The sequence below is a fragment of the Drepanopeziza brunnea genome (assembly GCF_022702325.1).
Source record: "Drepanopeziza brunnea f. sp. 'multigermtubi' strain 214-2 chromosome Unknown ctg1, whole genome shotgun sequence".
In the NCBI taxonomy this organism is placed as follows: Eukaryota; Fungi; Ascomycota; class Leotiomycetes; order Helotiales; family Drepanopezizaceae; genus Drepanopeziza; species Drepanopeziza brunnea.
In genome coordinates this window covers 4,763,941-4,776,146 of record NW_027094064.1, presented here as the reverse complement: position 1 = coordinate 4,776,146, position 12,206 = coordinate 4,763,941, and the positions used below count along the sequence as shown (strand labels likewise).

Sequence of the window (12,206 nt, the reverse complement as noted above, 5' to 3'; positions counted from 1 at the left end):
TGAGAATAAGGGGAAGTGCCAAGAGTATCGGTACCACGTGATCTTGAAGCTACGATGACGACTCGCGAAGCTCGTTGCCTCCAACCACTCCAACTATTGTCCATCGCACCCACATCACCAAGCTCTCCTCAACTATTGAAGAAGGATTGGGAATACCGCTTCTTCTTCGCCATGGTGCATCACGAGGATACCATGTTCCGGTCTGCGGACATGAGCATGGTCCAACTATACATCGCCAACGAAATCGGCCGCGAGATTGTCAACGCCCTGGGCGAGCTGGGCCAGATCCAATTTAGAGATGTATGATAAATTCGCGTCGAGGGCCACAAGAGATTCGATTGAGGCTCGCGCTGATGATATGGTAGCTCAATTCGGATGTCACTGCTTTTCAGCGAACTTTTACCCAGGAGATTCGGAGACTGGACAATGTCGAAAGACAGCTTCGTGGGTTGGATAGGCTTTTTAGTATGCGGGGCTGGCTGACTCTGGATAGGGTTCTTCTATTCGCAGATGGAGAAGGCTGGAATCCCCCTCCGGAAGATTGATCTCGATGTCGATACCCTAGCCGCGCCCTCTGCCTCTGAAATTGATGAGCTGGCCGACCGCAGCCAGAGCCTCGAGCAACGAGTTGCATCGCTCAACGATAGCTACGAGACATTGAAGAAGAGAGAGGTAGAACTGACCGAGTGGAGATGGGTGCTGAGAGAGGCGGGCGGATTCTTCGACCGGGCACATGGTAATGTCGAGGGTATCAGAGCATCGAACGACGACGACGATGCGCCGCTGCTGCAGGATGTCGAACAACCTGCGCAAAATGGAGATGGGGAGCGTTCGTTCTCGGTTATGAACATTGGATTCGTGTCCGGCGTCATCCCTCGAGACAGAGTGGCTGCTTTTGAGCGTATCTTGTGGCGTACGTTGAGAGGAAATCTCTACATGAACCAATCCGAGATCCCGGAGCCGCTAGTCGATCCAGCGAACAACGAGGCAGTCAACAAGAACGTCTTCGTCATCTTCGCACATGGAAAGGAGCTCATCGCCAAGATCAGGAAGATTTCCGAGTCGCTGGGAGCGGATCTATATAGCGTGGACGAGAACAGCGATTTGAGAAGGGATCAGATCCATGAGGTCAACACCAGACTCGGAGATCTGGGAAATGTACTGAACAACACTAAGAGCACACTCGATGCGGAATTGACACAGATTGCGCAGAGTTTGGCTGCTTGGATGGTCATCATCAAGAAGGAGAAGGCAGTTTACCAGACGCTAAATCTCTTCTCGTATGATCATGCAAGGAAGACACTGATTGCAGAGGCTTGGTGCCCTACAAACTCATTGCAGTTGATCAAGTCGACGCTCCACGATGTCAACAACAGAGCTGGGCTTTCTGTTCCCTCCATCATCAACGAGATCCGTACGAACAAGACCCCGCCTACATACCAGAAGACGAACAGATTCACGGAGGGGTTCCAGACTATCATCAACGCCTATGGAACGGCCAAGTACCAGGAAGTCAATCCTGGTCTTCCCACCATTGTTACTTTCCCATTCTTGTTCGCTGTCATGTTCGGTGATTTCGGTCACGGATTCATCATGTTCGCCGCAGCTTCTGCCATGATTTACTGGGAGAAGCCACTAAAGAAGGTTCGCGACGAGCTTTTCTCTATGGCATATTATGGAAGATATATCATGTTAATGATGGGAATCTTCTCTATGTACACTGGTCTGATTTACAACGATGTCTTTTCCAAGTCGCTCTCTATTTTCCCCAGCGCCTGGCAATGGGATGTTCCAGAGGGCTGGAAGGAGGGACAAGTGGTCACCGCATCTTTGAAGAGCGATTACCGCTACCCATTTGGCCTGGATTGGATGTGGCATGGTACCGAGAACGACCTCTTGTTCTCCAACAGTTACAAGATGAAGCTCAGTATCCTGATGGGTTGGTGCCACATGACATACTCACTATGTCTATCATACATCAACGCTCGCCATTTCAAGACCCCGATCGACATCTGGGGTGTATTCGTACCTGGAATGATATTCTTCCAGGCAATTTTCGGATACCTTGTTTTCACTATCGTCTACAAGTGGTGCGTTGACTGGTACGCCATCGGTGCATCGCCTCCGGGACTCCTCAATATGTTAATCTACATGTTCTTGTCCCCTGGTACGATAGAAGAGCCATTGTATGGGGGCCAGGCCGGAATTCAAGTCTTTTTGGTTCTCATCGCCATCGTACAAGTCCCCATCTTGCTCTTCCTTAAGCCATTTTATCTCCGCTACGAGAATAACAAGGCTCGTGCGAAGGGATACAGAGGTATTGGCGAGACGTCCCGCGTCAGCGCCATGGATGATGACGACAGCAATACTTTGGACGGAAGAGCTAGCATGAATAGTGACGGTGAGGGCGTTGCTATGATTACACAGGGTCTTGGAGATGACGAAGAGCACGAGGAGTTTGAATTCAGTGAGGTGATGATCCACCAGGTCATCCACACTATTGGTAAGCCTTCTATTCTTTTCTATATATCACAGCTTACTAACGATCGTCACAGAATTCTGCCTCAATTGTGTCTCCCACACAGCCTCCTACCTCCGTCTCTGGGCGCTTTCCCTCGCTCATCAACAGCTGTCTGTTGTCCTCTGGACCATGACGCTCGCGAACGGTCTCGCCATGACCGGCACTTTTGGTGTCTTTGCTGTCACTGTCTCATTCTTCCTCTGGTTCTTCCTCTCTGTTGCCGTACTTGTCATCATGGAAGGTACCAGTGCTATGCTTCACTCCCTGCGACTGCATTGGGTTGAAGCAATGAGCAAGCATTTCATGGGCGACGGTATTCCATTCGAGCCGTTCAGTTTCAAGACCATGCTAGAAGAAGATGAGAGTGCGGCGGAGATCAGCTAGACTTTTCCTTTGTGCTGTACCTTTTTTTTTTTGGCTCCCTAACATGGGAAGTTGAAACAGGAGATAGCTGGAGTGTAGAGATAGCCTTGTATTATTGTTTCAGTACTATACGAACAAAAACACCTCACCTGGTATTAAAAAATGCCGCAAACTTAGTACGCGTTCGCCGTATCTGATAAACAAATCGAACAAGATTTCCGAGGTCAACCCGCCCTTCAGGATAATGTTCGGATAATCCGATTCGCCGGTAACCCTTGAGTTTCTATAAGGCACAAGTTACTAGTACGTAGTACTACTACTTCCTAGAGTCCGACCATGTACGTAGTAGATCCAATCAGAGTGCATCGTACTCGCAATTGACATTATTCGTATTGCAATAAACAGAATCCGAGGAGAGTTCACCCGTCAAGATCAAACTGGCGCAGAGAGAGGCCTGCCATCACTCTATCGCGTACGGCCTTTTGGCGGGGCAGATTCGTCTTTGGTAGGATCTGGATCCACCTTTGATTTTTACTTTTCACTCTCCTCTCTTTTACCCTCCTCTTCCCTCCCATCTCCTTCTCCCTTTTGGTCCTGTCTAGTCAATCTACATTCAATTTTCCTGGGCTCCGATTCTACCTTTGGAAAAGTTTTCTTACCCAACCATCCTACATCGACACTATTGTTCTTGGAAGCTCGGAAGCATACGGGCAGATATGACGGATTCAGTACGAGAAATGATGAAGGGCTTACCCGTCCATAACCGCAAGTTCTCGATGAATCGGAACACTGGTACTCCTAGGCCGTCGACCAAGGCGGCGAGACGCTTCAGTACCCATGATCCGAGTGCGAACGGTATGCCTTCTCTTCTATTTGTGAACGGGACTTGGAAACGGATAACTTGCATATAAACATGTCGCCTTCCTTCTAATGGCAGATCCCACTCTGTCATGGTTCTTTGCTGCGAGCATCTGCTAATCTGCACGCTCCCAGAAACCAACTCAACCATCCACAAGCAATTCCGAAATGCCCACGAAGGCCACCGCCCTCACGCTGGCCTTGATCCCACCCGTGCCTCCACAGGTGTCATCTGGTGTACCGAGCGGGCCTACGAGCATGGCTTTCTCGAGGAACCCGAGCTCTGGGCCAACCTCGGTCAAGGCGCCCCCGAAGTGGACGACGAGATTGAGGGTTCCTTCGAGCGCCCCAACAACATCGACATCACCATGGCGGGCCGCGAGTACGGCCCTACCGCCGGAATCAAGAGCCTCCGGGCTGCGGTCGCGAACCTGTATAATGTGCATCACCGCCAGGGCAAGAAGAGCCAGTACAGCTGGGAGAATGTGTGCATTGTGCCTGGAGGCCGCGCGGGCCTGATCAGGATCGCGGCAGTGCTCAATAACGCGTATCTGGGATTCTTTATCCCGGACTACACTGCCTACAACGAGATGTTGTCGCTGTTTAAGAACGTGTGTATCTATCTCACTTTGCTTACTTTGTTTGTTGACTTTTGGGGGGGACAAACAAGGAGGGGTTGCCAAGATCTACCCCCCTCCGCTTATCTTGGCAGGGGTCTTCCCTCTGGTTTGGCTCAGGAACGAGATGGAGTCGGAGATGGTGTTGAGGGTTGAGGCACACGGCTGACTACTCCGTATAGTTCGCAGCTATTCCCTCCCCGTTGTCTGAGGAAGATGAATACCACATTCACCCAGACAAGATTGCGGACGAGATTGCCCGCGGTACGTCCGTCATCTTGACTTCGAACCCGCGTAATCCCACTGGCAAGGTCGTGAAGAATCCCGAGCTGGCCGAGATTCAAGACATCTGCAGAGATAGGGCGACGTTGGTTATGGATGAGTTCTATGGCGGGTACAACTACACGAGTAACTGTGATGGCACCACGATCAGCGCGGCAGAGAATGTGGATGATGTCGATGAGGACGACGTGTTGATCATAGATGGCCTTACAAAGCGCTTCAGACTTCCGGGCTGGAGAATCGCTTGGATTATTGGACCCAAGGTATCCCCTCTTCTGCTCACATGGACAGGAGACACGACAGAAAGCTGATGCATCCAGGAATTCATCCAAGCCATCGGCTCCTGCGGCTCCTACCGTACGTAATGTCTCACTTTACTCGCAGATTTTCCTTGATAATGCAAAGACTGACTATTCGGTGTGTTATAGTCGACGGCGGTGCCAACGTACCCTTCCAGGAAGCCGCTATCCCCATGATGGAGCCCAGTAAGACAATGAGAAATCATATTTTCTTCTTTCTGAGAGATTACCAGATCCCATGCTGAAACATTAACATGGAAAATGACTGACCACCTCGTTCTCTAGACAAGGTCCGCACCGAGATGAAAGCCCTGCAGCTCCACTTCCGGGAGAAGCGCGACTACGTCGTTGAGCGCCTGCGGAAGATGGGTTTCAAAATCAACACCGTCCCCGACTCCACATTCTACCTGTGGCTCGATCTGGAAGGTCTCCCTGATCAGATCGCCGACGGGCTGAACTTTTTCCAGGCTTGTTTGGAAGAGAGGGTTATTGTGGTCCCGGGTATCTTCTTTGATCTGAACCCGAGTAAGCGGAGAGATTTGTTCGACAGCCCTTGTCACCATTTCGTGCGATTCTCATATGGGCCGAAGATGGAGACGTTGAAGATGGGCCTGGACGGGATCGAGAGGGTGGTGAAGAAGTATGCGACTGTCGGTGAGTCTTCAGGTTTTTTCTTTAGAAAAGGATTGGTGCTTGGAATTGCGTCAAGGGGGTGTGCTTTGTTGTACGCCGGATGACGTCTGGGTACTTTGGACCGGTCCTTGGTTTGGTTGCTAATTTTATACAGAATCTGATTCCGAGTAATCAATGGGAATCGCGGTAACCATCTTTACGGCATGATTGGGAATTAGACAGGTCAAAAGAAGCGGTCGTCGTTGAACAGTCATTCATTTGGTATATGGTACATTTGAACAACTTTCAATTTTTCAGTAGCCAGATAGATCGTAGACATGTTACACACAGGCTTTCTCTCTCAAGCGTACGTGCCCTGATCTCGATCTAGATCTAGATCTTCAACAGTGAACTTCATTTAGTCTGCGTCATATCCCTTCTCCCATCTTCCATCTCCCATCTCCCATCTCTTATATTATCTGTCTATCGTTCTTGATCATTCTTTGAATACGGCGCCGGCATGTTTTATTGGAGAAAGAGAGAGAGGCGGTAAAAGTTCAACCAATTCACTGCAGAAAGAAGCATTAAAAGTTATTTTTAATGCGGTTTTATTTATATATTTATCATACCCCTTTATGCCTCCATCTTTTATCCTTTCCTTTCCTCTCTTTTTCTTTAGTTCTGAAGTCGTCTTCATTTCGCTTCAGATCTTTTCTTTCTTTTCGAGTTTTCTTTTCTTATTTTTTATCTTTTATATTTTATATTTTATTTCTTTTTATATTATCTATTTATCGTACTTGATCATTCTTTGCATACGGCGCCGGCATATTTTATCTATAAAAAAAAGAAAGAAAGAAAAAAACGATAAAAATTCAACCAACTTAATACAAAAAGAAGCATGAAAAGTTATTTTAATGCGGCTTATTATTTATTCATCACATCTCTTTGTGCTTCTATCTCTTATCCTTTCCTTTCCTCTCTTCTTTTGTTCTTTAGTCGTCCTCAGTTCGCTTCAGATCTTTTCAGTCTTTTCGAGCTTCCTTTTCCCATCTCTTATTTCTTGTCTCCCCTTTCCCATCGTCCGAGCGTAAACAGGGCACTCACTCACTCACTCGCTCACTTGAACGTTCCCTACGTACGTAAGTACCGATATGAAAATAGAACGGACATTCTCTCCCTGCCTTTCCCCCTCTCCACCCTCTTCCTAATCATCCCCATCTCTCCGCCCACCAACCATCCCTCAAAAACTTCCTACATACCACCTACCTACCGACCAACCTACTTACTCCTCCTCCTCCTCCTCCTCCTCCTCCTCCACACCTAATCCAAGCCCGCTCACCCTCTCCCCCTCCTCCTCCACACCTAATCCAACCCAGCCCAACCCACCCATCCACCCCCCTCCCCTTCAAAACTCTCCAAGAGCAGTCACAGTCATACTCACACTCACACTCACACTCACAGAGAAAGAGAACCTCCCCCCCCCCTCTCTCTCTCTCTCCCAACCCCAAAGCCCTGATCTTGATCTTCCTAGATTGCAAGTCTCTATCTCTATCCAAACCTACCTAAGGTACTTACCAACCATCCCTCACCACCAACCAACCCTCAAAACCAACCTCCCAACCTCCTCGCTCAGCTCAGCCCAGCCCAGCTCAGTTCAGCCTAGCTTAGCCTAGCCTAGCCTAGCTTTATCCTAGCTCGGTAAATATAAATAAACTTATAAACATATAAACATATAAACACATAAACATATAAACATATAAACACATAAACACATAAATATAAACACACAAATACATAAACACAAATACATAAACAACATCCCCATCTTTCCCCTTCCCCCCTTCCCCCCCTCCACTCACCCCCTTTCTCCTTTCTCCTCTCAGCTTCTTCCTCTTCCTCTTCCTCTTCCTCTTCCTCCTTCTTCTTCAAACTCAAACTACACTTATGATGAGGTAAAAAAAAAAAAAAAAAAAGGGGCAAACGCGCAAAAGCGCAAATTGCCGTTGGGTACCAGATCAAATCAAATCAGATTAGATCAAACAAAATCAAACCAGATCAGATCACATCACATCAAATCAAACCAAATCACATCACATCACATCAAATCAAATCAAATCAAATCACATCAAATCACATCAAATCACATCAAATCATATCAAATCATATCAAATCAAATACTCAAACAAAACAGAGCATGAACTGATAACCCCTTTCGTCTTTCCTGCCTCCTTCCCTTGTCCATCCATCTATCCATCCATCCATCCATTCACTCATTCACTCACTCACTCATTCACTCATTCACTCATTCACTCATCCACTCATTCACTCCCTCACTCACTCACTTATCCATTCTATAGTCCCCCCTTTTCTGATTTTTTTTCTCTTTTCACCTCATCTCATCTCCCTTTTCATCCTTGATTTTTGATTTACTTTTTTCTACTTCTTTTCATCTAATTTCAACGCTATAGCTGCTAGCAAACCTTACTTATCCTACACTGAAGTCTGGAACAAAGAGGAAAGGGAGGATAGAAGAGAAGACGAGAACGAGAAGAGCCTGACTCCTTCCTATCCCCCCCCACCTCTCTACAAACCCTCTCTCTCCGCTCCCCCTCACCTTCTCCATATCCTTCGCGCTTGAAATGCTTGTTTATTCCACAAAGAAAAGAAGAAAAAAAAATGAGTAGGTGTGTTCGATTCTACGCTTGAGTTGTGGCCGGTTCGCCCTGACCACCTCATCTCACAGGTAATAGTATACCGTTCATTCCGCCATAAACGATAACACGACTTTCCTCGCCTCAGCGCCGCCCTGTCGATCTCTAGTCAGGAGACAGACTCATCAAGGACCAGCGAAGCTAATCCAAGAAGGATCAGCCACCAATCTGAGACTGACAGTGAGCAATGAGTTTCCCCTGCCCGTACAGCATTCTCACACCGCTACAGGTCCTCCCGGGGACGGGCCATTGCTCTCGGGTTTCGTACTCCCAGGGATAGGCGGGAGCTCGGATATGCCACCACCAGAGATGGGCCCAACCACCTCGGGCACCTTCACAAGTTCCTTGGGAATCGCCTTCATTTTCCCCGTCAGCTTCTCCCCTCTGATAACCTTAAATGCCTCGTCTTTATCGAGCGTCTCGTATTCAATGAGCGCCTTGGCGAGAAGATCAAGCTCATGGCGCTTGCTGGTCAGGAGTGTTGTAGCGCGCTCGCGGCCCTCCTCGATCAAGCGGCGGACTTCGGATTCAATCGTCTGCTTGGTACCTGCTGAGAGGGTATTGTGATTGGACGCCAGGTCGACATTGCCAAGTTTGTCGGACATGCCAAACATGGTAACCATGGAGTATGCGACTTGCGTTGCGGTTTGAAGATCCTGTACACAAGTCATTAGCATCATTGCTAGACATGAGAAAAAAGACGCTGGACACTCACGCCAGATACACCGCTAGTCACCTTGTCAGGTCCGAACTTGAGCTCCTCAGCCACCTTGCCCCCCATGCAGACGTCAAGGTGCGCTTGGTATTCTCTCTTGCCTTTCGAGTACTTGTCCATCTTAGGGAGATGCATGGTGATACCCAGGGCTTGGCCTCGCGGCATGATCGTAATCTTGTGAAGAGGATCGAAGCAATCGGAAAACATAATGACGAGGGCGTGGCCCGCTTCGTGGTACGCGGTCATCTCCTTCTCCTCTTCGGTCATGAACATGCTCTTTCTCTCGGCACCAAACATGGTCTTTTCTCTAGCCCACTCCAAGTCGAGCATGGACACAACCTGAGCCTTTGCTTTGCTAGCATGAACCGCCGCTTGATTGATGATGTTTTCGAGCTCGGCGCCAGAGCAGCCAGGTGTCGAAGCAGCCAGACTCTCGAGACTGACATCGTTGCCCTTGATAATGTTCTTCATGTGATGTTGTAGGATAGCCATTCTGCCACGGACGTCGGGCAGGCCAACGACAACGTTGCGGTCAAATCGCCCAGGACGAGTCAGTGCCTTGTCCAGCAGTTCCGGGAAATTGGTGGCCCCCAAGATGATAACGCCGCTGTTCTGCTCAAATCCATCCAGTTCGGTGAGCAGCTGGTTCAGGGTCTGCTTGGCATAAGACGCATCTCTCGAGTTCCGCTTTCCACCGATGGCATCGAGCTCATCGATAAAGACTATGGCAGGAGATTTTCCCTTGGCAGCAGAGAACAGGTCACGAACTCTCTTGGCTCCCACACCAACATAGACCTCGTCGAATTCAGATCCAGACATGAAGAAGAAGGGGACACCAGCCTCTCCCGCAACAGCACGTGCGAGCAGAGTCTTTCCAGTTCCGGGGGGGCCGACAAGCAGAACACCCTTGGGAAGCTTGCCGCCCAAAGTCGAGAACTTGTCCGGGTTCTTCAAAAAGTCGACCAGCTCCTGGAGCTCCTCCTTGGCTTCGTCACAACCGTGGACGTCGGTGAATCGCACGTTCTGATGCTCAGCCTTGGCTTCGTTGTCGTGTTTTCCGCTCACTTTCTTGAACGTCTGGACGCCCTCGAGGAGCATCGCTACGATGACCAAGCTGAAATATGTGAAGAGACCAAAGAGGAATACGAATTTGACCCATTTGAAGAGATGGCTGGCGATGCTTTCCTCGACAACGACATGGAGAGGTGTCTCCTTGCTGCCGCTGGCGCCATTGGCTCCTTTAGAAATGGCCACGTTAGCGCCTCGGTGCTGTGCCGCGATTGCCTGTCCGATTGCCTGCAGCTGGTTGTTACTAAGGTTGGTAGACTGTCCCGAGAAGTGGTTCGCGTTGGCAATGGGCGTGCTTTGCTGTACAGTTGGGCCAGCATTTTGCATTGCCAGTGCCCGGTGGTACAAGGCCTCAGAGGCGCTGTTCGTTGCGAATTGGTTGGTCTGGTATCTCTCGATAACGATGGCGGGCATGTCAGCACGGATCAAGGCCTGGTAGAATGCATATTGCGAACTGGCGCTCTTCGGGTTCTTGTTGGCAGTTTCCTCCAGATGCGCGAGTGTGCTCTGAGACGAAGTGTTTCCGAATAAGGTCCTCTTTTGCAGCCCATTGATCCCACCAAATCTGATCTCTGCGGGCTGGAATCGATTTTGGAGGAGTCCGGTAGACATCTGGCGGCTTTGGAACGAAGAGAGTGTGCGGCGGGCAATCGGATTCGCGGCTCGGAAGGTGCCTGTGGGCATCGCGGCGGCCATCTGGCGAACGCTCAAAGGCGATTGTGACATTGAGGAAGACATACGAGGAGCCAGCGTCGAGCGAAACGAGGTTGGAAGGTCTCGCAGACACTCGGGCAATTGGACCTTGGAAGACTCCTAGAAGGTGGCGTTAGCCGGTCTGTCCTGTATGGACATCAATCAGAGAGTGGGAAATATTGTCCAGAGCATACCAACGTCACCGAAGTCGAAAAGGCCTTGGCTTCTGGGGCACGTCGCCCACTTGACCCCGATGCAGGAGAGCGCTTCTGCTGCCCCAAGACTCTCCACGGGCTCCCCATCGCATGGGAGACCGCAGGCCAGATCTCGGTCGTCGCAGGCGCCAGACCCTAAACACCATCTCATCAGCACGGCCCGAACCGATTCCCTGCATCTCCCATCTCCCATCCCCATCTCCATCTCCATCCGTGTGCCCCTCCCCTTCCCATGTAACGGTCCTCCAGAGCACATACCGGCAGCGCAGACGTCGAGCGGAAAGCCATCGCCGTCATCAGGAAAAGAAAAATATTCCCCGTCCCTTTCTCAACCAGCTCAACACGTCGTCCACCGCCTTCCACAGACGCTCTCGATCGATCAATCAATCCTCAATCCTTCCAGACGTGCCACGCCTCCTATGATAGATACTCAGTGATACCAGATGCAGGCAGAGGGGATAATGAATGTGCAGTTATCGTGCCGTCGTCGGCGCGGCGGGGGGAGGGGGGGGGGGAATATATTGTCGACGAGGTGGCGGGTTGCGTGGCGATACCAGATGCTGAGGAAAAGCAACGGGTCGAGAGAGGTAAAAGGTAAAAGGTAAAGGTCAGGTGACGAGAGCTTCTGGTCGAGGCTACGTAGAAACGGTCCTTGGGTCTTGGCGGCGCGCTAGATCGCTTAGCTACTTAGCGCCGCCGAGGAGAAAGATTCGTAATTGGTACCGTACCTAGGTACTTCATAGTAAGGAAGAGAACTTGAGGCTCGATGAATACACACAACGCCCGAATCCCTTCCACTACCTATTCCGCCGCCGCCGCCGAGTTTCGTCCCTTTGATGTAAACCCTTAATATATAAATATCTACTAATAAACTAGATGAATGATGAATGATGAATAATGAATGATCACGTTCTTCACAATGTTGATGACGACGTTCCAGACCCCAAAGAGTAAAGTCCAAAAAAAAAAAACCAGATGATTTTGTCAGCTTAACCTACCTAGCTTACCTACCTACCTACCCACCTCCTTCCCCATCTACCCACCTACTTCCCCATCCATCTACCCTTCCCCCCCCAAAAAATAATTTATTCCCGAGCCGTCTTCAACATCCAGCCCTACCCTACCCTGCCCTAGACCAGACCAGACCAGACCAGACTAGACTCTCTCTCTCCCCCCCATTCTCGAAGCATACATACCTTACACGGCATGAACCTGCGGGAAAGGGAACCTATCCTCCACATCTATCCATCCC

The 12,206-nt window shown here is 49.7% G+C and overlaps 3 protein-coding genes across 3 annotated transcripts; 2 read left to right on the top strand and 1 right to left on the bottom strand.

The window, feature by feature from the left end:
* Nucleotides 1-54: 54 nt before the first annotated feature.
* L3040_000921 (uncharacterized protein) lies at nucleotides 55-2,905 on the top strand (the record flags this gene model as incomplete). The annotated part of the gene is made up of 4 exons (XM_007289325.1): nucleotides 55-300; nucleotides 366-444; nucleotides 494-2,503; nucleotides 2,556-2,905. 4 exons carry the CDS (start codon nucleotides 55-57, stop codon nucleotides 2,903-2,905), a joined length of 2,685 nt encoding a protein of 894 aa, XP_007289387.1.
* A 695-nt stretch (nucleotides 2,906-3,600) lies between these two features.
* On the top strand, nucleotides 3,601-5,744 carry L3040_000920 (uncharacterized protein; the record flags this gene model as incomplete). Its single annotated transcript, XM_007289324.1, has 7 exons — nucleotides 3,601-3,739; nucleotides 3,878-4,353; nucleotides 4,542-4,904; nucleotides 4,962-4,998; nucleotides 5,070-5,126; nucleotides 5,226-5,594; nucleotides 5,728-5,744. The coding sequence occupies 7 exons, from the start codon at nucleotides 3,601-3,603 to the stop codon at nucleotides 5,742-5,744; spliced, it is 1,458 nt and encodes a 485-aa protein (XP_007289386.1).
* Nucleotides 5,745-8,478: 2,734 nt separating this feature from the next.
* On the bottom strand, nucleotides 8,479-11,242 carry L3040_000919 (uncharacterized protein; the record flags this gene model as incomplete). Its single annotated transcript, XM_007289323.2, has 4 exons — nucleotides 8,479-8,919; nucleotides 8,979-10,859; nucleotides 10,934-11,089; nucleotides 11,213-11,242. 4 exons carry the CDS (start codon nucleotides 11,240-11,242, stop codon nucleotides 8,479-8,481), a joined length of 2,508 nt encoding a protein of 835 aa, XP_007289385.2.
* Nucleotides 11,243-12,206: the final 964 nt, after the last annotated feature.